This window comes from Taudactylus pleione, unplaced genomic scaffold (assembly GCF_031769625.1).
Source record: "Taudactylus pleione unplaced genomic scaffold, aTauple2 ptg000015l, whole genome shotgun sequence".
Lineage (NCBI taxonomy): Eukaryota > Metazoa > Chordata > Amphibia > Anura > Myobatrachidae > Taudactylus > Taudactylus pleione.
The window spans coordinates 36,117,187-36,143,937 of NW_028284417.1; the positions used below are offsets into that span (position 1 = coordinate 36,117,187).

Here is a 26,751-nt window from a genome sequence, read left to right on the forward strand (position 1 = left end):
AAGGGGGACCACTCCTGGGGCACTGCATTGCACAGGGGGGGACAACTACTGGGGGCACAGTATAAGAGGGATCACTACTGGGGGCCTGCATAAGGGTGACCACTACTGGGGGCATTGCATACTGGGAGTACTGTATAACAGGAACTACTGGGGGGACTGCATTAATGTACATATGGAAAGGACTGTTCCCAGAGTGACGAGAAAGGGGTATGTGTAATGTGTAATGATTATGGCTTTTTCCATGAGACCACAGCCCCTTAATTTGTTTGGGCACGGTCAATAATATGCCTGGGGGCACCCAAAATTATATTTGCTTACCAAAAAATTTGGGCTAGGGCCACCCCTGTCTATATGGCTTGGATTCTTCAAGCTGCTGGTGACTGGGCAGGATAGAGGAGGAGGCTTGTGTACTGTACCATATGCTTATTTATATATCCGCAACATGTTCTATTAGATTACTGCAACAGCCCTCTCTGAGTGTTGTTTACTGTGTGCCTTGGACACATTACAGCTAGTGTGAACTATATATACACATATTGTTTCCCATATTTTTCTCACTTTTCACCAAATTTTTTTGTTTGTTAAAAACTGAGCTTTTCATACTTACCCTCCCCCTTTCTCCCCCTAACCCTCCCCATTAGTGCCTAAACCTAACCCTCCCCCCCTTCGTGCCTAGCTCTAATCCTCCCCCTATTTCTGTACTCATTCTGCTCTCCAGCTCCATTATGCCCCCTGTTCCCCTCTCCCCATGTCTGTACCCCTTCTGCTCTCCCGTGTACTCTGCCCTTCCACCTCTGTGACCCCTGTTCCCCTCTCCCCATGTCTGTACCCCTTCTGCTCTCCCATGTATTCTGCCCTTCCACCTCTATGACCCCTGTTCCCCTCTCCCCATGTCTGTTCCCCTTCTGCTCTCCTGTGTATTCTGCCTTCCCACCTCTGTGACCCCTGTTCCCTTTTCCCCATGTCTGTACCCCTTCTGCTCTCCCATGTACTCTGCCCTCCCACCTCTGTGACCCCTGTCCCCTTTTCCCCATGTCTGTACCCCTTCTGCTCTCCCATGTATTCTGCCCTCCCACCTCTGTGCCCCATGTTCCCTTCTCCCCATGTCTGTACCCATTCTGCTCTCCCGTGTACTCTGCCCTCCCACCTCTGTGACCCCTGTTCCCCTCTCCCCATGTCTGTACCCCTTCTGCTCTTCTGTGTACTAAGTGCCCGCTATTCTCCTCATGTCTGTACCCCTTCTGCTTTTTTATGCGCTACACGCAGTGAGGCATAAATTGTCATAGGACCCAGACACTATGGAGTAGGATCCCATGTTTTTTAAAGTGAGGGGTCCCTGGGACCCACACTTTTTTCATTTAGCGCGATCACTGGATGTAAGGGGCATTACTGTGTGAAACTTGAATGAGGGGTACTACTCTGCAGTGTAATGTGAGAAAGGGGCACTATGGTATGGAATAATTTGAATTGGGGTACTATTGTTTGCTCACGCCACTTCTCAGCGAACACACAACTGTTTTTTTCGATGCGTGCCTATGGTGCGCATACTACCATATTCTTTTGTGTCAGGGGAAACCAAAGCTCTTTATGTCTACAGGGCATCAAAATGTGTAGTATCAGCTCTGCTTTGGTGGCACAGATGTGTCCTCCTCTGCTCAGCACCCCTGCCCTAAAAAATTCCTACAGTGAACACTCTCTAATCCTCTACCACTGCTAGGCTAGGCCTTGGTCAATTTTGAAAATGCCTTTCCTTTACTTTGTGCGTGACATATACCAATGTAGTGCCAGCTTTACCCAACAGAACTAACCAAATACCAAATGTTTAAATATGGCACATGTTTAAATCCCCTGCAGGATGTGCTCTTTTGTGTGTATTTTAATACAGAGAATGATGTACTCTTTTATGTTCTAATATTAATTATATGTGTAAGCACATAGACTAAGATGTGGGAGGAGTCAGGATTAGTAAGGGGAGGAGTCTATGCCAGGAGCCAGATGCTGACGAGAGGTGGGCCTGTGTGCTTTAAAACGGCCAGGGCCTATTTTTAGTCCTAGTCCGGCCCTGATCATTTAGTCCTAGTCTGGCCCTGATCCTTACTGCACAATGCCACAATTCATGGCATCATGCAACAGGTAGGGCCATGATGACGCCGTTTGCAACTAATCAAGTCATTGAGTCCTCACACCACTCACTTCCCTAGTGAACTAGGAGGGGTCAGGAAGATTCCCTGGAATACCGGAGTCTCCTGAAAATTCCAGAAGAGTAGAAAAGTACAATATGCAGTTTACAGCAACTCATTTTCACCATCATCAGTGCCGTAGCTAGACGTCAGTGCACCCTGTGCAGCACTGCCACCCCTCTCACTCCCTCTCCGCCCCCCCTCCTTTCACCCCCCCCTGAGCTCTTACCCTAACTTCCGAGGGAAGGAGGGAGGGCGGGTTCTTCTGCCGATTTTCAGTGTCTGGCGCGCACCACTGCTGGAGGTCTCTATCTGCAGACCTCCGGCACAGAGAAGTGTGTGGCCGGTGCCGGTGGAGGATGGCGCCCGGTGCACATGACCCCTCAGCCCCCCCCCTAGTTGCGGCCCTGCCATCATGCATGGTGGCATGTACACGTGAATAGGCCACATAAATAAAAATACTTTTCTTATATTCAGTAAATAATAAACACATATATTAAAGTTTTTTGTCTGCTGGTATGCAGATCTGAATAAAACAAAAACAGTTTATGTGTACATTTATTGAAACAACAGTTGCCTAGCAACTGAGTTGTGCAGTGAAAACATTCTTTGCCTCTAATTTTGGAAATATAATGTATAATTAGGAAAGCAAAAGGTGAGCTTATAAAAGATAACCTTGTTTGACTTATAGTTATTTTTTTCTATGGTTCTATGAAGTTAAAATAGAGACAGTTTACATTTTGTTAAGCACTTTATACAGTATACCATTAAGTATAATATAATAAAACGAAATATACATACTGTTCTACATACAATATGATCTGTTACCAATAATGCTAAATTAAGACCAGTGTGATCAATCCTGATGTCACTTTATTGTCCTTCTGCTTTCAATACTATGTAACTTGCTTTCACAGTCATATGCCTCCAAACTTACATTAATGTAGCATTCTGCTGTTATTGTTATTGTTAGTAGTTACAGGTTGAGTCCAGAGTTGCTTGGGACCAGGGGTATTTTGGATAACGGAATATTCCGTATTTTGGAATAATTGCATACCATAATGAAATATCTTGGGAATAGGAGCCAAATATACACATAATGCATTTATGTGTTATATACACCCTATACACACAGCCTGAAGGTAATTTTATACAATATTTTCAATAATTTTGTGGCTCAAAAAAAGTTTGTCTACAGAAATTAAATTCATTTATGATTCATATACACCTTAAACACAGAGCCTGAAGGTAATTGTATATAATATTTGTAATAATTTGTGCCTTAGACAAAGTTTGTGTACTTTGAACCATCAAAAATCAATGGTTTCATTATCTCAGTCATGCCAAAAAAATTCTGTATTTCGGAATATTATGTAATTTGGAATATTTGGATATGGGAGACTCAACCTGTACTAGATGTTTCATTCTCAACTGTGCAGATTACATTGTTCTGGTTGGTCACATTTGGTGATGGAACAGGCCATCTCGCAGAAGTGTGAAGTTCTGATTTTGCTCCACTGTTCTTAATTTGACAAAAATTGGGTGCTTGTGCATGTATGGAAAATGTATATCATCTGTGCTGACACGCCTTCACTGGACTTTGCCTAAGTGAGAATAGCTTGTTACAGAACAGTTGCTCTTCTTCAGTTGTAAGTTTAGATACAACTGAAATATGCACGAGTAGACTCTGCATCACCCGTACTTGTATACACTTGATTATAGAGCATGCACAGCATAAAATACATAAAGGATATATGGATTGCGCAATCCATATATCCTTTAGCTATTCAATTTATCTACTGAGGTTAATACAGAAACCCCTTGCTTGGTTTGCTGCAGACCTGTTTTCTGTCTCTAATTTATGCATCCAATTAGTAATCTATTGGGGATAAATTAACTAATCTGTATACCTTGTCTACTGTGTATCTAGCCTCTATATGCGCTAATTGACACCTTAATCCGGTTTAGTCTTGCTGACAGCGTGAATACATGTAAGATATACAGTAGTCTGCCAAAAGATGCACATTGAACTTATCTGCTGTATCTGTAAACTCTTCATTTTGCAGAATTAATATTCTATAACTAGAGCGGGAAAAATAATGGCGTCAATTCATTTTCGTATGTGGCTGGGTTGTTTGGGAAGAGTTAAGGAATTCCACAAGGATCACTTAAGGCAAAATTCCACTGGAAAAACATGGGACATGTCCCAAAATGCAAATGGTGCAAATACTCACCATAAAAAACCACAATTGTGGCTCTAGGCCAAAAGAAGGAGAGTTCTATCCAGTTGATTGAGATTGAATTAATAATTACATTATTAAAACCAAAAACAGTTAAAAATTCCAATTATACATACACAATTCATTCCATCCTTCAATTAGCCGGCATAATTGATATATTTATATACACATGAAAAAGTTCATAACAATTTTATAAAGTCCAAAAAGCAGCAAACAATGTAAGCCTTTTATAGGCGATTAATAGATTTTGTAATCAACAGACAATTTAAGCCTTCTAAAAGCAATTAGATTTTGTAACGTCCCAAAAGCAGCAAACAATTTAAGCCTTTTAAGAGCGATTAGTAGATTTTGAAATGTCCCAAAAACAGCAAACAATAGATGCCTTTTAAAAGTTTTTTTTTTACCAATTATGCTGGCTAATTGAAGGATGTAATCAATTGTGCATGTATAATTGGATTTTTAACTGTCTTGGTTTTAATAAATTAATTATTAATTCAATCTCAATCACCTGAATAGTGCTCTCTTTCTTGTAGCCTAGAGCCTCAATTTTTTCATGGTGGAATTAAAAGGTTAACAATACCTTTTGGAGACCAGTAGTTCAGTTGTAATATATACTGTCACCAGCAAGATTAGGGGCCTTGGTTTTACTTTTTGCATTACTGTAAGTGCAAATACTCATCTTAAAAAATGTCACCTATCACTAGTTCTGACTGATCATTAGATCCTCTCTTACAAGCAGTAGTATGTATGCCATTAGTCCTTTATTTATTGCCAGCTATACTACTGGACTATATGTCTCACTAGCATTGCAAAATGCATTTATAACAATACATTTAAAATTAAATACCCATTTTTAGATAACTTACTGCAAGGATATCACTCTTTGATAAAGCCCTCGGTCTTGGGGCGAAACATTGTGATTGAGATTTTACCTACCTATCCGGTGACTCCTGGACTGAGTGCTGCTGTATTACCGGAGTCTGGGCCTGATTCAGACCCGCTCGCGAGCGCTCGCAAGCGGGTCGATGGTGCCCTAGTGCGCATGCGCACGATGGAGGGAGCTCCGTCGTGCACCTGCGCGAGACCCGCATAGCGACAGCCACGCTGTCGCTATGGGTCTCGCACCAAAGGGGGCGTGTTGTCGATGGTGAGGACAGCATGCCCCCTTTGGTGGGCGTGCCGGGGGCGTTGCTGCCCAGACTGAGGCATTCCCATGGGAACGCCTACCATCTGGGACCGGCCCCACTGACATCACTAGTGATGTCAGTGGGAGTGCTTTTTGCTCTGATAGAGCCAAAAGCACTCCTGGGCTTGCGGAAGCGAGACCCTACTGCAGGGTCTCATCGCAAGCCCGATGGTCACCCACAGCTATGTGAGCGGCCAGGAGGCCGCTAGATTTTTAGGTAGGAGCGCCCTGATTCAGAGCGAGCGCTCTTGTCAGAGCGCCCGGCTCTGAATCAGGCCCTCTGTGTGCTCTTCCCGCTGAACAGCATTGACAGCCTGCTGTAAGTGTTGCCCGCAGGCACAAACTGATTTGAGTCAGCTCTAACTCTTCCCATAGCAGCTGGGTGTGATTCGGAGAGACTCCCCAGGGGTATAGAGAATTTAAAAGGACACCCCACCCTCCCCCCCGCCCTCATGTGTGAGAAGTCCCTTGCACAAATGACTGGGTAATCATTCGCTACATTGTCCAGCAAAGTGCTAAAAAGTTTCCTTATTACTGTGATAAACAGCGGTGTGTTTAAATAGACTGTTCAAATAGGATTATTACATATGGCTTGAAGTGGAAAATGTATGGACAAAAATTAAGTACCAGCATTATTTCCATTAAGCATTATTGATCTATGGAAGTCAGTGAGCATTTGTTATTGAAACACTCATCAATCCAGGAGATTGTTTATAAACTGTTTTTTATAAAGAGTTAATTGTATGCAACTGATGTACAAATATTTTTATATGTACAGTTTCCTTAAATAACATGTGTTTTTGACATAATAGTGAGTCCTGACTAAGGGCCTGATTCAGAGCCGCTTGTAAGCGGCCGCTCGTTCGTTCTGACTGATGTTCGCACATCTGCGCATGCGTACGGATTGTAATACGCATGCGCTAACCAGCCAGTGCGGCTGAAAATCGTTTGTTCACTATATAGCGAATGCCTGCTATTTTGAGTGACAGAAGGAGGCGTATGTGGGTGGTAACAGGGGAAGGTGCTTGAAAACGGGGGTGTGGAATTAGATCGCAGGCGTGCTTAAAGGTCTTGGAACTCCCAGAAAACAGGGGCGAACGCAGGCCCGCCCTGCTCACTCTCCACCACCCACACTGCCACAGCCTGTCAATCAGGCTGCGGCTGGGGAAACTGCAATAGATCTCACAGTAGAAGTGCGATGTATGTGCAGTACAGATCCTGCGCATGCACTGACCTTCCAACATTGGAGTAGTATGCAAACCATCGGGTACATCATTTAATGCAGAGCTAGGACGCTAAATAAACAAGGCTATGGCCCTCATTCAGAGCCACTCGCTAGCGGCAGTACGCTCGTTCCGAGCGATGTTCGCACATCTGCGCATGCGTACGGTTTTTAGTACGCATGCGCGAACCAGTCAGTGCGGCCGAAAATCATTGGTACGCAATATAGCGAGGGCCTGCTATTTTGAGTGACAGAATGAGGCGTATGTGGGTGGTAACAGGGGAAGGTGCTTGAAAACGGGGAGTGGAGATCCGAACGCAGGCGTGCTTAAAGGTCAAAACGGGCATTTTAAGGGAGTGCATAATTAATACAGCAGCGTCATTGACCACGTCACTTGGTTTATTTTTACCCCGAACTGATCGCAGAATAGCGGTTGAAAAAACCAGCCACAAGAATAGCGAGCAGTTCATACGCTGTTCGATGTGCTCGATTAATCTAATAAATAGCGGACATGATGTAGGATGCGAGCGGCCAGGGGGCGTATTTTTCAAAATTACAACCGCAAGTTTTGCTCGCTCGTTCAGACTTAGAGGCGTGAATAGACCGCAATTAGCGAACGGTTCATTTGAATAGCCACCCCTTGTTTTAGAACGAACGACCGCAAATAGCGAGCGGCTCTGAATCAGGCCCTAATATCTGTCATCTCCCAATATAATCAAGATAAGCACAGGGATATTTCTATTTTTTTTATTTTAATTTACTGCAAGGATATACTTGTAAAAAATTTAATAGAATTTGCATGTCTAGTATCTGTATTATAACCTTTCACTGGATACCTACCATCATAATCAATTCTCTCATCATTATTTTTATCCCCATCTCTCATCAGTTCCTCAAGATCATCATCTGTGATGGTTTCACCAGTTGCTTCTAACATGTTTTTCAACTCTTCAAGGTCAATATATCCATCTGCATTTCTGGAATAGTACAGAAATCTGCTAATTCTGAATGATCATATACTAAAAAGGAATAATAATAATCTCTACCTATATAAAATGAAGAGCAAACATTACATTATGAAGACGTTTCTCTCTTTCTGGGGTCTATTTTGTGCCAATAAAGGGGTCATCAGTGTTTTTTTCTTTATAAGAAGAGGGAACCAGAAGATAAATGAACTGCCTGCAATGATGGACTCCTATGTGGAATCAATTTATAAAACTTCAATAAGTTAATGCTATTGTTTGAGGAAAAATCATATCACCATCTCAGGTTAGTGTTATGAATACTTACCGTGCATCTGAGACCTACAGTTATTCTTCTGTGCATGTGCAAGCTGTCAGCTCACATACATGCATGCCTGGAACAGTCATAATATCACCAATATTGAACTAAAATTGTGTTTTATTTAATATACAGTATATAAATATACAGTATTTCCACATATCAACTTATGCTAGCTCATTTCTATCTTTCTAGAGATGTATTAAATTAATTTAATAATTTTAAATAAAATTATTGAGAAGCTATATTATGGTCCAGTTTTGTATGCACATGCAAATGCTATCAAAAGCCACATTTCCTTATAAGGTGCTGGTACAGCATTCTGCATTATAATATTTTATAATTATGAGCAAATGCATGCAGCTTTTTATATACCATCCTTACTTGTCAAACATGCGGAAAAGGTCTGCTAATTCCTCTTCTGACTTTCCTTTGCTGTCATCCTTCATACACCGGACCATCATAACCAAGAACTCGTCAAAGTCTACAGTTCCACTACCTGAAGGGAAGACATTTCAGTGAGAACACACACACACACACACACACACACACACACACACACACACACACACACACACACACACACACACACACACACACACACACACACACACACACACACACACACACACACACACACACACACACACGCTACTATTTTCTACAGGAGCCCAAAGAAGGGCTGAGGCATGAGCTACAATTTGGGATCTAGCAGTGGCAATTATATTGGAGATGGAAGAGGCTCAAGTCTCATTGGCTGAGCCAAATTATAGTAATGGGAAAATGACTGTGTAGACCAATAGCTTGATTGCTATTGCCCTTGCAATCACACAACTTTTAAGTGTGCAGCATAGGTTTTCTAAAGCATGTCCTGTATATTGGATACATTTGTATTCAGGGAGCAGTTTTGTATCAAATGTAAAGCAAATAATCAATAAACAATGCTATTGGTGAGATAAAAGCTTTGTTAAAAGTAAGATAGAAGGGAAAAAAGGAAAAAAAATAATTAAATTTGTGTGTTGCCTGCACCTTAGGAAATATGCCCTCTAGGCTGTGTTTAATTAATTTATTATGTTTTAAGAACATAATACAGATGCAGTAAGTTACATTGTGGCTAATCACACCACAAAGGTGCGATAAAGTTTTGCATGCCGGACTTTTCGCCTACATCGCGTATTTTAGCAGTGGAAACTTATCGTGCATGTACCCGCGATTCGCCTTATTCAATTCCAAAGGACGCGAAAACGGAGATACACAAAGTCAGATCAGGCGAAAAGTGGTTTCAGAATTGGGGAAATCAGTCTGAACCCTCCAAAAAGATGCAGAAACATTGGGGATCAATGTAATAGTCCCCGATTAGCCATAATACAACTGTTTGGGGTACTTAAGTTCGCACAATTGCCACTAAATAGCGTATTTGCACAAGTGGTAAAGAATAGCATAAAGCAGTATTTTATGGAGAAAATAAGTAGTTCTGTCAAATTTGGGGTACCTGAAAATGGGTGCAAGCATATTTTAATGTCTCTAAAGTGCAGTTTTAATAATTGCGAATTTCAACCCTCATAAAAGCACCTGTGACCCCAAAACCACTTGACCCCTTCTTAGAGCACCCCCAGAACCTTATTTTCGCTAGTTTGCAAACTTGCTCCCCCACTTTATGCTTATTTGCCCCCACATTCAAAGTACTTTTTTGGGGTGTTCTCAGGGCCGGATTAAGGGGGGGGGGGCGACCCTGCCGAGAACAGGTGTTAAGTGACACCTGTTCCCAGATTGAGGCTCACTGCCGCGATTCGCTATTAATGTATGCAGCAGCACAGTCAGTGCCGCTGCATACAGCGCAGAGCGGCACCCAAGTTTTCTCACCGGCGCCAAGAGACACATTACGTCTGTGATGCCGATGAGAAGACCAGGGAGCAGCTCTGCCGGGAGGAGGTCACGCCCGCACGACGGCACTCAGGTAAGTTAGCGGCAGAGGCTTTGGGGGAGGGAGGGCAGAAGGCTTAGGGGGAAGGGGGAATGGGGAAGATCCATGTGGCTTGAATGGGTCCCCGCAATTTAGTTGCCCTGGGGCCCCCACAAGCCTTAATCCGGCCCTGGGTGTTCTTAAGTTTTTTTCTGGATGTTTTTGATGCAGTTATCCATTGAGGAGCTGTACTAAGGTTCTGAATGGTATCCCCAACTTTGTATTCCAAAGCAAAAAATTTGCACTTTTGTTCTCCTGCCATTCAGAAGCGAATTTTTTTCACCTATTTTTCGCGTACGCGAAAAGCGGATGGAATAGAATACTGAGATAAGTTTCCGACAGGCGAAAAGTCGCAATCAGCGATACTTTTTCGCAGATCTCGGCTTTTCACTTCTAATTAAATACGGTCTTAAATTTTGTTACATTGTTTGTGTCTGCAGCTCATGCTCAAGTTTCATAGTAAAAACAGTCAAATTGTATCAATTTGAGACAGTTTGTATATTATTATATTAAGGAGTTTATATTTAGTAGAAAATGTAAAACTGACCATCTTCATCCACCTCATCTATCATCTCTTGCAGCTCCTCAGGAGTTGGACTCTGGCCAAGCATTCTCATTACTTTCCCAAGCTCCTTTGTACTGATGCACCCATCTTCTGCATCTTGGACAAAGATGTCAAAAGCTGCTCTGAATTCTGAAAAAAAAAAATATCTAGTATCTTGTGCGTAGCTTTAAACCTGTATAGATTTATCTCTTTAAGTTCAAAAGTATATACATATTGTCATCCCGTACAAACAAACTAAATATATGATTAAAATACAGTATGCCACATTCTCTGAACTATAGCGGAGAATTACATTGAATCTGTACTAGTGTAGCATAAAGGCATTTATCTAATGTGGCAGTACAATGGGAAATCTTGCTGTATAATATATATTACCTGGATTAATGACAGCTAATAACTGATTGGCTGCTACTTGTTACAGCGTGTGTTATCCTTCCACTATTATATTAAAATAGCACAAAAACATTTACACAAATTCATCTTATTTAATGGTCATGTGTATATTTAATCATGTCATCATCTGCACCAAGTTGTAAAAAAACACTGGGCCTGATTCAGACCCGCTCGTGAGTGCTGAGCGCTCGCAAGCGGGTCGATGGTGCCCTAGTGCGCATGTGCACGATGCAGGGAGCTCCGTCGTGTGCATGCGCGAGACCCGCATAGCGACAGCCAAGCTGTCGCTATGGGTCTCGCACCAAAGGGGGCGTGCTGTCGATGGTGAGTGACAGTACGCCCCCTTTGGTGGGCGTGCCGGGGGCGTTGCTGCCCAGACGGAGGCGTTCCCATGGGAACGCCTACCATCTGGGGCCGGCCCCACTGACATCACTAGTGATGTCAGTGGGAGTGCTTTTGGCTCTGATAGAGCCAAAAGCACTCCTGGGCTTGCGGCAGCGAGACCCTACCGCAGGGTCTCGTCGCAAGCCCAATGGTCGCGATGGTCTTGACCATCGCGACCATCTTTTTGGCCACTCGCATAAGCTGTGGGTGGTCAGAGCATCCGGCTCTGAATCAGGCCCATTGTACACTAGTACCTTTTCTATCATTCTTGGTTTTTTTTTTCTTACATTTCAAAAGATTGAAAACTTTATGTGAATTTGAAGCTACAATAAATATAAATAGAAAAGCTTAGAAGTGTAGAAAAAATGTATGAATATCTAGTAAAATTAATTGTAATAAAAACATTTCAGCAATAACTCCCAAGTGCCTTTTAAGCAACACTTTTGGGGAACCATTTGTTTGTTTTGGTATGAATTTTTTGTTCTGTGGTCCACCTTCAAGATATAAAGAAATGGATCTTTTCACTAGGATAAAATACTGTAGTGGCTAGGAATAAGGGTTTTTGTAGATTAACAAGATAAAAAGTATTTTTTTCTATGAGGATCTTTTTCTCTGCTGTATTAAGGAAAAACAAACTAACTAATAAAAACAATGTTATAAAGATAAAATAGTAAAAGCACAAGTGACAAATGAAGGCTTGCATGGATCATAAACTATAATATACTGCAGTGCACAGTTCCAACCATCTATGTGCCACGTTATGTTTAAACTAATTTATTTTATTCCTAAGGTACAGTATCATTTTAAAACAATTACAAATAGCAGTAATGTACATTGACTGACTGCATTTTCATCCTGAAACAACTGTAATCTGGATGGTTTATAGTTGTTTTCTATAGCGGTTAGTGGAACCCCACACAAGCGGCAATTTTGTGCCTGTCTCCACTAAATGTACCAAATTGGACAACAAAATTGCTACATACATTAAGAGTAAAGAAAAGGAAATTAAACATTGTTAATACTGTATACATAAGCAGACATTTCTGATATTTACCATTTTTTTGCTCCTCTGTAAGTTGCTCTACCTGCAAATTACAAAATATATCATTTAAACTTATACAAAAAAGTACTTATATGTATATATATATATATATACTATATATATATAGTGTGGGATACAGCGGCACCCCTAAGACAAGGTTGATGTTCAACATTTCAGCGCTTTAATAGTCAAGCAATAAAATAGAATTGCATGACAAGAGTGCATTAAAGCACTGATACATCAACCTTTGTCTCAGGAGTTGCACCATATCTCACATTGTGTTCAATTACAGTCAGCTGTTAGCTGACACTATCAGAGGGCACCCACCAGGTAACAAATGGACCTGTAAATTTTATAATATACACATGCTTGTTGCGCCCACTCTATCTTTATCATATGTATTAATCTATTAATCAATCTATCTCATCTCTATCTATCTATCTATCTATCTATCTGGCATTTAAAGCATACAGGCATACCTTGGCAATCACGTCTGGCTCCCAAACCCACCTCAGCAATGGTGTCTTGCTTAAATCACATGGTTGGGCATGGGAATATGCTTGAGCAGCTCCCATCCTCCTCCAGTATGCACAATGTGATGTCATATCATGCCTTAGATCCATCTTGTTGAGCAGAGTGCCACTTACTTAATCCACATTTATTAAAATACACAACATTCCAAGCAAGGGATTTGAACACCAAACCTCCTATACAACATTCAGACATCTAACTTGTGAACTATCAGTAACTGTGTAATTTATGTGCAATCAGATGCTCCTGTGCAGTAAACCTTGTTATTCTAACTATGTGTAAGATAGCTGTAAGTCTTAGTTTAGATCACTGAAGTTAAGCAGATTTATTGAGTGTGCGGCTGCAGGCTAATAATGGGAGCAGCAAGGACTGACTCAGTATCTCCTACTCCTGCAGCTACACACTACAAAGATCTGCTTAGCTGAAGTAGTCTAAGCTAAGAATTCCAGCTGAGAAGAAAGTCAAGTGCAGCGCCAGCGGCAGCCGGGGGCTGGAGCTCTCTTTTGAACTCCGGCTTCCGGCTACACTCCCCCCACAGGCACTATGGGAGAGACGTCATGACTATTCTCCCATAGTTCAGAGAAATGGAGGCACGCAGGAGCGGGTTTAATGTACGTATTGTTTTTATTTGTGTAAGCAGTACTAAAGGGGGCATAACTACTGGGGGTATTACACAGGTGGCATTATTACTGGGGGCATTACTACTGGGGGCATTACTACAGGGGGCATTACTACTGGAGGCATTACACATTGGGTATTACACAGGGGGCACTACTAATGGGGGCATGATACAGGGGGCACTACTACTGGGGGCATTACTATAGGGGGCATTACACAGTGGGCATTACTACTGGGGGCACTACTACTGGGGGCACTACTACTGGGGGCATTACTACAGGGGGCATTACTACTGGGGGCATTGCTACTGGGGACATTACACAGGGGGCACTGCTACTACTGGGGGAATTACTATTGTGGGCATTACTACTGGGGACACTGCATAAGGAGCCCCACTCCTGGGGGCACTGCATAAGTGGCTCTACCACTACTGTGGGCTCTGCATAAAGGGCACCACACTACTGGGGGCACTGAATAAGGGGCACTGCATAAGGGGCACCAAGACTGGGTCACTGAATAAGGGACACTACCACTGTGGGCACTGCATAGGGGGCACTACCACTACTAGGGGCACAATATAAGGGGCACCACTACTGGGGGCACTGAATAAGGGGCACCACTATTGGGGGCACTGAATAAGAGGCACTATCACTGTGGGCACTGCATAAGGGGCACTACCACTACTGGGGGCACTGTATAAGGGGCACCACTACTGAGGGCATTGCATAAGGGGCACTACCACTACTGGGGCCACTGCATAAGGCGCACTACCACTACTGGGGACATTGCATAAGGGGCACCACTCCAAGGGGCACTGCATAAGGGGCACCACTACTGAGGCCACTGCATCAGGGGCACCACTACAATGGGCATTGCATTTGCATAAGGGGCACTACTGCTGTGGGCATTATGTGTAAGGGGCACTACTGCTGTGGGCATTGTATAAGGGGCACTACTACTGTGGGCATCCTTGAATAAGGAACACTACTATGTGGTGTAATGTGAATCAGGGGTGAATCAAGATTGTGCTACTGTGTGGTCTATTGAGTGACCTTGCTTCTTGGACGTGAACCCCTTAAAGTTAGGGACGCTGGTATAGAGGAGCCTTGACGTTGGCCCAGCGCTTATTCATATATTTGCAAATGTATGTAACCCATACGTCTGAATTTCTATTATTATGTAGGATTCAAGTATTTTTGATTTAGCTGCAGTGTGCTGGAGGGCAAATTCCTTTTTCTGTAGTTCAGTGTAAACCCCGCCCTTTACAAGCACCTGTAGTATGTAATTAAGCTGAATGAGCAACTACCATATTTTTTGCTTTTTTTTATAAAACAAGTTTAACAAGGGACATTTGTGAAATGCTTGGGTGAACAAGAAAGTCTTGAGTTTATTTTTTAAGGATTCTAGAGTGGAGGCTTCTCGTCAGGGCCGTAACTAGAGCAGTGGGACAGGGCACCGCAGGACAAGGGGGCGCTGTTTGGGCCTGTCAAGTTTCTGTTTAATAACATTCTCACTTGTAGCTTCCTATTATTTTATCCCCAGCATCTCTTGGCCTCCCTATCTCTTCCTTGGCCCCTCGCCATGAGGTCATGCACCTTTTTCGGGTGCATTATGTCACTATTTAAAAATTAAGGGGGCACCAAAAAGTCTAGTTATGGCTCTGGTTCTCGTACTGTGCGAGGAAGTGAGTTCCATATACTCTGAACCAAAAAACTGAAAGCTCAACCACCAAATGAATTCTGGGAGATTTTAGGTGCAGCATGTTAACCACTTGCCTGGCATGGTAGCATCAGATGTGACCACACCAGACTGGGCTTTCCCACCAGTCAGAAATGCCCACTAGGTGGCTGCGGGAAATTAATCTTCCAGCAGGCACCTACTGTATGTCAGAGGAACCTGCTGGTCCCACTACATCCTTGTATTCCCTTCCAGTGTGTCCTAATCACTGCTGGCCACAGTGATCGGGCATCCAGCGGGATCCCCTCCGGCAGTGCCAGATTAATGTCCACATAGGCCTGGAGCTGAAGTTCATGAAGGTCCTATTGTGTGCCGCTGCATTGGGTGTAACGAGCGCTGTGGCGATGTGATGTTTGCATTTGAGAGACTGTCAATAAACTGTGTATGCATCTAAGTTGCATCATGGTACATTACCGTAGTCGCTTGCAATGACTTTTACTCGCATTGTGAATAACAGTTGGGGAGTGTTTGGGGCAGGTAACAGAGAGTGGAGGCAAATAACACAGGAGTGTCACAACCATTTTGGGGGCATGCCACATCCTGCACCTGCGATCCCATACACAAGAAAAAAGGTTCTTGCTTATAAGTTCCCGCATCCATTCTGCGAAATCAAAACTCCAGAACATGTACTATGTGCAATCCTAATATTTGTCACAGCATTTAGTAGTGCAAGTAAGGTGGTATGGCATACCATTAAGAAATAAGTAGCCGGTACGTGGTACCCCCTACAACCTTACTGCTGGCACCATTAGCTGAGCTGCTGAGTGAGTCACAGCACTCTGCAGTGAGGTGGACCCCAGGCAATTAGTGACAAGGAGCAGCCCAACAGCTGCCAGAGTGTTGGACATGCCCCCAGAGTGACGAGTAAAAGGGGCATATTGAGTGGACTTTCCAAATGTTCTTCACTCCCATCTCAGTTCCGGGACAAACACTGGGGTGCACCTCCAAGGTGTATTCAAAGATAACCCATATATATTGTAATAGATGGAAAGCCCTCACCAGACCTGAAATAAATCAGTACATCAGCATTTACTAGAACCAATCCATACCATCACTGGTCATCAACATATCTGTCTTTCAGGAACCTTTGTCAAGAAGTGCAGTATTACAACAAATACACAGCATATCAGGCAGAGATTACATCACTATCTCCCATGAAGATATAGTCAAACATAGAGTCAAACAAATTGCGTTTCATACTGTACCAGAAGTGACATCACAAGCTCCATTTTATTCATATTAAATCTGCAAATAAGCTATCAAATATGGCAGTGTGTTAACATATGAATGTATGCATAACACCATTAGATACGAAGGGGTATATGTACTAAAGTGAGAGTTTTTAGAAGTGGAGATGTTTCCCATAGCAACCAATCAGATCAGGGGCATTTCTAGAGAGGAGGGGGCCCGTGTGCAGTCTCCTACACGTACCCCCTCCTCTCTACGCCTGGCGGCTGGCAGCGCACTGAGCTGTGCGCAGCCAGCGCCGGAGGTATAGACTCTGGGCACAAGAGTGTACCCTGAGTCTATAGTGTATGCACAGGTCACCAGGAAAATAGCTGCGGCGGCCATTTTCCCTGTACTGCGCATGCACAAACAACGGGAAAATGGCCGCCCCACGGCCATTTTCCAGTCGTTTTATAGCGCCGGACGCCCGCGCCGATGTGGGACTCCGGAAAGGTAAGTAACATTATGGGTGCAGGGTGTGCGGTGCAGAGCCCCCCTGGACCCAGGGGCCCGTGTTCCCCGCACACCCTGCACCCATTATAGATACACCCCTGAATCAGATTCTCACTATTATCTTCAAAAAGGTGCTAGTTAAATGTTAAGTAGAATGTGATTGGTTGCTATGGGCAACATCTCAACTTCTAAAAACTGTCACTTTAGTAAATTTACTCCTAAAGGTGTGTACATGCCTGATCTGCATTTCACTGTGGGATGCAGATGACGGATGTATGCATGGTACCCATCTTGAATTTAGTTTTGTCTAGTGCACGTAGTTGGAGTAAGCAAGCCCAGCTTTGCATTACAAGGTGGGGCTAGGGAGAGTGAAAGGACAATACTTCAGGCGGCCGGGACTCAGGATGAATGAGCTGGGCTGTTGGTAGTTACAGGAAAGAAATATTTTTCATATCAACACTGCATTGCAATGCATCCTATGGAATGGGTCAGCGGCAGCCCGACAGGAGCAGAGTGCGACGCAGCGGAAGCCCGACAGCGCTGGAAATCCCGATCGTGGATAGGTAAGTATCCACTAACCTAACCCCCCTAACCCTAACCCTCCTTAGGGGTGCCTAACCCTAACTTCCCCCCCAAGTGCCTAACCCTAATCCCCCCTCTAAGTGCCTAACCCTAACCACCCCCTTCCCCGCTACCTAAACCTAAGTCCCCCAGGGGGATGCCTAACCCTAACCCTCCCTCCCCATAGCCTAACCCTAACCTTCCCGGGGGGGTGCCTAACCCTAAGTCCCCCCCGGGAGCCCTAAACCTAACCCTCCCCCCCCACGGCTGTCCACTCGCAGCGCCAGGCATCACTACGATCGTGATGCCGGGCGCCGGTCTCCCGGCATCGGGGAAATGCGGGTGTCTACATCTAGATGCCCGGCATTTCACCCTTGCGGGGATAAGACAGTCGGGAAGCCGGCTGCCGGTATATAGGCAGTCGGCTTCCCGATTGCTTCCCGATCCTATCCTTATGGGCCTATTTTCATGTGTGGCCTTAAGCTGAAGCTCCATCCGCCCCATTAATAATCATCCCTGCCCTCCCAGCGTGGCTACAGGCAGCCGTGTCTTCAATAGAAGCAAGTAGCTGCTGTGGCTCCTGGTAGCCGTGGAAGCTGCTGAGTCCCAATTACTGTGACCAGCAGTGATCGGGCAGCATGAGTGAACCAGCTCCTGCCACGGCTGCCCTGCTGTGTACCCGGCCCACGTAGCTGGTGGGACCCCCACACCCTCCACCCCTAGCCCGGCTGTAAATCCTATAGAAGCAGCAGCCGTGGCTGATGCTCTGTCCCCGGCCCAAGGAGCCTGCGAAACTCGCACCTCCTCCTCCCCCAGTGCAGCTGCCTGTGAAATGATAACTACAGAAGCAGCAGTCACGCTGGCTACTATCTGTCCCCCTGGCTTGCGCAGCCAGTGGCATCGCTGTCCTCGCCTCCCCCGGCCAGGCTACCCAGTGCTTTGTCCTGAGCCCAACCTCCTGGCTACAACCCCGCCTCTCTCTGTCCCCCCTTGTCCCGATCACTGCTGGACACAGTGATTGGGTATTGCGCATGAATTCTCACAGATTTTATTTATAGCCCTTATATTAAGGCTGATTTGAAAAAAATAAAATTCTGGAGGGGGGCATGGTGTTTAAGGAGCTACACCTCAAAAGCTATTGGAGGTACCAAGCTGAAGCCGCCGGGAGTCCTAGTGGGAGGTGGCCATGCAAAAGAGCTTACACAGGCTGCCACCCACTAGGTGAAGAGGACACCAGAAGCCCTAGGTAGGTGGCAGCCATGCAAAATAGCTAATTGGCTGCCAGCCTCTAGGTGAAGACTTCAAAGCCCTGGTGGGTTGCTGCCCACCAGGTGAAGACGATGAAATCCTGGATTGGCGGTGGCCATGAAAAAGAGCTAAAAGACTGCAGGCAAAGACGCTAAAGCCCTGGTGGGTTGGCGCCTGCCAGATGAAGACATTGAAACCTTGGTGGGTTGGTGCCTGCCAGGTGAAGACGCCGAAGGCCTGGTGGGTTGGTGCCCACCAGGCAAAAACAACGAAGCCTGGGGTTGCGGTGGCCATGAAAAATAGTTTAAAGGCTGCCGCTCCCCTGGTTAAGATGCCAAAGCCCTGGTGGGTTGGTGCTCCCCAGGTGAAGACAGTGAAGCCCTGGCATGTTGGTGCCCACCAGACGTAGACGACAAAGTCCTGGGGTGGCTGCAGCCACGAAAAAGAGCTTAAAGGCTGCTGCCCCACAGGTGAAGGTGCAGACTAAATACAGTCAGGTCCATAAATATTGGGACATTGACAGAATTTTCAGATTTTGGCCTCTATTCACCACCACAATGATTTTGAAATGAAACAAACAAGATGTGCTTGAACTGCAGACTTTCAGATTTAATTTGAGGGTAATTACATCCAAATTGGGTGAACGGTGTAGGAATCACAACAGTTTCAATATGTGCCTCCCACTTTTTAAGGGGCCAAAAGTAATGGGACTATCAACTCAAAAGCTATTTCATGGACAGGTGTGGGCTATTCCCTCGTTATTTCATTATCAATTAAGCAGGTAAAAGGTCTGGAGTTGATTCTAGGTGTGACATTTGCATTTGGAATCAGTTGCTGTCGACTCTCAATATGAGATCCAAAGAGCTGTCACTATCAGTGAAGCAAGCCATCATTAGGCTGAAATATCAAAACAAACCCATCAGAGAGATAGCAAAAACATTAGGTGTGGCCAAATCAACTGTTTGGAACATTCTTAAAAAGAAATAACGCACTGGAGAGCTCAGCAACACCAAAAGACCCGGAAGACCATGGAAAACAACTGTGGTGGATGACAAAATAATTATTTCTCGGGTGAAGAAAAAACCCTTCACTACAGTTGGCCAAATCAAGAACACTCTCCAGGAGGTAGATGTATATGTTTCAAAGTCAAAATTCAAGAGAAGACTTTATAAGAGTGAATATAGAGGGTTCACCACAAGATGCAAACCATTGGTGAGCCACAAAAACAGGAAGACCAGATTAGAGTTTGCCAAACAACATCTAAAAAAGCCATTACAGTTCTGGAACAACATCCTATGGACAGATGAGACAAAGATCAACTTGTACCAGAGTGATGGGAAGAGAAGAGAAGGAAAGGAACTGCTCATGATCCAAAACATACCACCTCATGAGTGAAGTATGGTGGTGGTAGTGTCATGGCGGGGGCATGTATGGCTGCCAATGGAACTGGTTCCCTTGTATTTATTGATGATGTGACTGCTGACAAAAGCAGAAGAATGAATTCTGAAGTGTTTCGGGCAATATTATATGCTCATATTCAGTCAAATGCTTCAGAACTCATTGGACGGCGCTTCACAGTGCAGATGGACAATGACCCGAAGCATACTGCAAAAGCAACCAAAGAGTTTTTTAAGGCTAAATAGTGGAATGTTATGCAATGGCCAAGTCAATCCCCTGACCTGAATCCGATTGAGCATGCATTTCACTTGATGAAGACAAAACTGAAGGGAAAATGCCCCAAGAACAAGCAGGAACTGAAGACATTTGCAGTAGAGGCCTGGCAGAGCATCACCAGGGATGAAACCCAGTGTCTGGTGATGTCTATGTGTTCCAGACTTCAGGCTGTAATTTCCTGCAACGGATTTGCAACAAAGTATTAAAAAGTGAATGTTAGATTTAGGATTGTTTAGTTTGTCCCATTACTTTTGGCCCCTTAAAAAGTGGGAGGCATATATAGAAACCGTTGTAATTCCTACACCGTTCACCTGATTTGGATGTAATTACCCTCAATTGGCACTGAAGAGCCCGACGCTGTTTGTGCTTTAGGGGATGGGGCCACTTTACACTATCAATCTGCACCCACCACCCAGGGATGCTGGGGATAGCCTCGAGCTATCAGCCTAGGCATGGTATGCCCTGGAGAGAGGGACTCTTATGCTTTTTGTCCCCCTGTATTTTCACAACCAGGACTGGCAGTGCTTTGGGTGGGGGTGGGCTATGTCCTTTTTATTTTTTTATTTTACACATATTAAATTTTTAACATAGATGCATAGATGGATCTCTTCCACCTGTGCTGGTATACCATTTTGTTACCCTTCTCCCTTGCAGGTGGCACGGTTTGCTCCTCCAAACCCTGAGAGTTAATACATTTAAAAAAAGCAATGAAATTCCATAGACAAAAAAACCTTACGGTTTCACATGTCCCATTCAGGCTTCATAGATATGATCTGAAATTTCACAAAACCTATTGAATTTCTGCCACTCAAACTTAAAAAAGCAATGCCTTAATGGTAGTGTTCCTTGCACAATACAGATATGGTATGCCATCACTGCAGATTCAGCAGATTGCTTTCACTCACAAGATGGTGGAGCTGCTAATTCACAGAATTGTATCCTCATTGGAATACACACATGCTGTCTATGCACCTGAGGTCTGAGCAGTTATGTGGCACACACATCCCACTCAGTGCCCACAGTCTACCTATTCATTCACCACAACAATCCCACTGGGTTCCAACTGGGGGTACAGCATTGTCAGTGGGGGTCTAGCAGCATCCCAGGCAAGGTGCAGGGAGGTCCGGCGGCTGGTTGCAGGGGGGTCTGGCAGGTTTGCTGGAGGGTCCAGTGGCATCCGCATGGGGCTCTGGCACTGTAGAGAAGTAGCCGGTGAGATAAAGCTATATACTATATACAGTATATTATGGATGGCCACCGACCATCGATGGTTTGCCCCTCCAACCAATATTAAGGAAACATCAGTGGCTGTGGTCTTAAACAATTGATGGTTTCTATTGATAGTTGACCCATTGGCTTTCGATGGTACAGCTGTCAATGGCCATCATTACAGTATGCCATAAAATCTTTATGATTTACGATGTTTACATTTTTTTTTTTATAAAATCGTGTTGGATAAGTTTTAAAAAGATGTTCTTGACCCAATTCAGTCATAAAAAAATGGCAATTTCAGAGCAGTTTTTGGAATAAATATTAGTCAGTTAAGTAGTTAATAGTCCTTCATCAACAGCAGTAATCAAATGGGCCAGTAAGGGATCAGAATCTGCTTCAAGTACCTTGGGCCCTGGTTATGTAGGGCTGTGAAAGTCAGTAAGCCAAATTTGAAAACGATCCGCCATCTTACAGGCAGCCAGTGAAGTGAGTAGAGAATGGGTGTTATGTGACTGGAATGGGACTGTTTGGTTAATAGGCTGGTAGCTGCATTTTGTACCATCTGCAAGCGGTCCAATTCTTTTGCTGGAAGACCAAGGTAGAAGGCATTACAGTAGTTGGAGTGATTATATAAATGCATGTATGACTTTAGTCAGATCTTCTAAGGGAATTAGGTGTTTGATTCTGCCTATGTTCCTCAGTTTAAACAATGAGGATTTGATTGTGGCTGATACCTGATGTTGATGTTTTATCAGGGTTCAGTCACAATCAACTGGCACTCATCCACTCCTGGAGATTGGCTAGACAGCCATCTAGGGTTGGTATTAGGTTCTCAGTACCTGGAGAAAAGGACTGATACAATTGTGTATCATCTGCATAGCAGTGGTAGACAAGGCTATGACATCTGATTATTTCACATAGTAATAGCATATATTCTGCAAAAAGCAGAAAGGCCGTCCATCGGCACAGCACCGTACATAGTGACACTGCTGCCATGCCATTCATTAATATGTCGCATGCATAGCACCAGGTGACTTGTCCTCGAGGGGTGGCGGAGATGGGGGTTGCCTGTTACCTAATTGAGCTGGCCAGTGCAGTCTGCACATCTGGTCTTTAAGGATTTGATTTTGTGCCCCTGTCAAAGCCGGATAATTGGCTGAGACAGAATCGGTTTAAAATTAAATCTGCACGATGCCATTTTACGAATGGTAATGAGACGCCATTTTGCGACTGGCCGCCCAGCGCCATTTTAGCGAATCCCGCTCATTATAAGTACATGCGGCGAAGCTTTTATTTAGCGTCGTGCAATTCACACGCAATAGAAAGATGTTAAAAGTCCTCATCATATAAATACAGACAGTCACTAAAACATATAAAATGATCAACCCTGCAAAACACGTACCATGGTGTACTCCACATATATACGTAGTCGCACAATGCTAACTAGCATCTTTTCCCAATACCCCAATACTTACACACTGCACACTTTTATAAAAAGGTTCCCAAGCATTAAAGTGTAATATTCAAGGTTTATTCAGTATTAGTAATGTTGTGAAATAAATGTAATTTTTTATCTAAGGTTTAGTACATGGCAAGCAGATCGTGTTTGGTGTTGTTCTGATCCACTGTGTCTTTGCAGATTTCCGGTATCATCGGTGAGAAGATCGCAACATGTGTCTGCAAACTATGGACCATAGAGAGTTAAACATTAAAATGTACCCTGTAATGTATCCAGCTTAGCTTTATTATGCAGCGGGAAAATGGACACAAAGGGCTGTTGGAGGCTGGATTGTGACCATTTGAAAAATGCACCTGCCGTTAATAGCCTATTCTAGAAAACACCTGCCACATACTTACAGAATACCCCTGAACCTATTTCGCTATTTTTAAACACTGTTCCCCATTTTTTTTTTAACCCCAAAATGAAAATTTTTTTTGGGGGTGTTCCTATTTTTAAAAAAAAACTTTTTTTGACACAGTTTATTTTTAGGGGCTATTCCAAGGGGTGCAGGCTATTTTTTTAAAGCCTGTACCCCTAAACCCCAATTCTGCAGTTTTTTCACCATGTAAAATATGGTGAAAACTTATCCCCGTTTTTTTTTACAAAGACTTTTCGAACCAGCGAAAAGTGTATGTAATTGAATACAGTGATAATCGAAACATGCAAAAATAATTTATCGCCGATTCTGACTTTTTGCATCCAAATTGAATACCCCCCTATGTGTGGGACATCAACCAGTTTGCAGCCAGCTGTATGGTTTTCTAGGCATGGATCCTGTGGAATTTTTCTTATTATTAAATTGTTCATCAGTATTTTTCACAGTGATTTACTATTGTATATTCTGATGAGTGTACAGTATGTGCAGATAATCTCATCTCTCTAAGCTAATATACAACTGCAATCAAGTTATTTAGCTTGTTGTATATTATTAGTTGCCTTTCTTGTATCTTCTTATTCTATCCTTTTCTCATTGGGTGTATGTTTTTCCTTTATCTTATTGGGTGTATGGTTTGTTTACATTCAGTCACTATGGTCACACTGACGTTGGGAGCTGCGTCATGATGGATGTGCTCCACAATGACGTCATCGTCACATGCAACTCCCGGAAACACGTGGCAACATCTCTTTCTGCACGGAAGCAGCTAGATCCACGTCCGTAGATTGACCCGGATGTCATCAGCCAGTGTCCAACGTCATTCCCTACCATCCAAGTGGGCATAGAGGGGCAATATAATCATGTAGCGAGCGTAGCGAGCCACCGAGCCCGAAGCGTGGTGAGCGAAGCGAGCCCGCGAGGGGCCAAGTTTCTGTTTTTGCTGGTCTGTGTGGGCAGGAAACTGCACTTCCGCCCTCAGTTCATGTCACTTCCAGGTACAGTATCTGAAGGGGAACTAGTCTTTTCCCTTTCTGCATTCTGGGTGTCTCTCCTTGTACAGTATACAGGTTAGTGTTTGTCTACATTGCATTTTTTGTCTTTGAAAAAGGTTTAATAAAAGGAACGAAGGACGCTATCGCTGTGACAGCGTATGTTTATTTATCAGTAAAGTCCCTTGAGTGCCGCCATCATCCAAGTGCTATCACATTGGGAAGGCACCTGGGCATGCTCTGTCTGCACTGTGGACGAGTGCCGGACGTGTTGGAATTTACACACACACACACACACACATTATATATATATATATATATATATATATATATATATTTTTTTTTTTATCTTGTCAGTATATTTTGTCTTTTTGTGTAATAGTAAATATTTTAGAACATTGTACACAATGTAAGCCTTTCTTTCATTGTGGGGAAGATTTAACAAATCTTGTAGAGAAATATATTTGTGACCAATCAGTTTCTAAATGTAATTTTATAGTCTGTGTTAAGCTGAGTACACACTAGGATGATGGATCGGACTTCTGTCCTACCGTATGATTGGTAAGTGCACACACACTTACCAATCATCCGCCCGATGTGTTGTGCCTGACGTCACAACTGGATGGGCATTTGCATGTGCCCCCCTAATTACGATGTCAGTCACCGGCGGCCTCTGCAGCATGTGTACAAGCAGTCAGGTGACCGCCCGTACACACAACGCGATGTGCTAATATATCTGCTGATATATCGGCCATCGGCTGTGCTGCACAGCCCATGTGATATGTTTGTGTACAATGGCCCTGATTCAGACCCACTCGCAAGCGGGCGCACGTACGTTAGGCGTACGTACAAAAATATTTAAATTCAATGGCTCGCTCGTATTTTCGTTCGCATCTAAAATTCCTCCCTAAACTCTGACGACCCCTCCTCTAACTAACGAGCGTACGAAATAGCGAGCGTACATCCCCGAAATGGCTTGAAAGGAACGCACGCACAAGTATAAACAGGAAGTGGCCTTGTCAGATGTCGATTACCTGCTCCTTTATTCTGCCTACCTCCATCAATCGTATCATGCCAATCAATGTATCAATTAGCTTAATTGTTTGTTTTTTTTCAACACAATGCAAGAAACTTTACTCTTGTCCGTGTTTGTGTTTACCCGCAGAATACGTACGGATGAACCATTCGCTTTTATTGTTCAAAAAACATGTGAACCACAATTAAACAATTGTTCTATTGCTGTGGATCCCCACAAATTTTCTGTGGTTCATTTCTTTATTTAAATTTGCTTACGCATGTCACTGCATCAAGCCTATCATAACTCTCCAGAGATTTCTGGCCCTGTCGAACACATGACTCATACACTAACCAATAAAATTGCTCCTGTTAATTTCCAAAATACATTAGCCAATCAGAAAATTTTTACACACTTTATCAAAAATGATTTTTAAGAAAAACACCATTGCCATCATGAGAGCCTCCGCATTCACCAGGCGCGAGCTGCTGGTGCTTACGGAGGTCATGGATCGCCGAATCACCAGCCAGCCTCCACCCATCACCAACCGGCAGAAGCGCTCCGCGTATGCGGAGGCACGGTCCCGCCTGCGGTCCTTCGGCTCACGCCGCAACATCGGTCAGCTGGAGCGCAGGTGGTCCGACCTGCAACGGCGAACGCCCCGCTTGCTGGCATGCTTTCGCATGCAGATCGTGGAAAGTAAGTGTTATGTATTGTGGTTTTAATGTTTGTGTTTGTGGGGCAAACTGCGTGTGCATGTTTTCCTGTCTGTCCTATTTATTATTTGTACTCATATCTGCGTGTGCATGTTTTCCTGTCTGTCCTATTTATTATTTGTACTCATATCTGCGTGTGCATGTTTTCCTGTCTGTCCTATTTATTATTTGTACTCATATCTGCGTGTGCATGTTTTCCCTCTATTTCTGATTTATTCATTCTACTCCTATTTGGCTTATTTTTTGGTTTTTTTTTTTTTTTTAGTTTTGGTCCCCGGATTTGTCCATAAACTAACCGCAATTTCTTTGACATATTTTAGGGGGACAGCCAAGACTCCGCCGTCACCGTCCGTCCAGACGGCGTTCCCGGCCACTATCCCCAACCCCCAGCCAACACTCCACCCCAAATCTTTCCCCTATTCCCCACTCCTCCCCAT

At 43.9% G+C, this 26,751-nt stretch overlaps 1 protein-coding gene across 2 annotated transcripts in view; it reads right to left on the reverse strand.

The window, feature by feature from the left end:
- The window catches only part of LOC148542231 (troponin C, slow skeletal and cardiac muscles-like), a 38,664-nt gene that overhangs the window by 1,691 nt on the left and 10,222 nt on the right, over positions 1-26,751 (reverse strand). Inside the window, exons 2-5 of one of the 2 annotated variants that reach the window (XM_088470941.1) lie at positions 12,469-12,499; positions 10,620-10,766; positions 8,494-8,608; positions 7,669-7,805 (exon numbers count right to left, since the gene is read on the reverse strand). In XM_088470941.1, coding sequence (XP_088327067.1) covers positions 7,669-7,805; positions 8,494-8,608; positions 10,620-10,766; positions 12,469-12,499 — 430 coding nt within the window. The remainder of the gene's footprint in view (positions 1-7,668; positions 7,806-8,493; positions 8,609-10,619; positions 10,767-12,468; positions 12,500-26,751) is intronic. The other variant, XM_088470946.1, reaches the window with a different exon arrangement.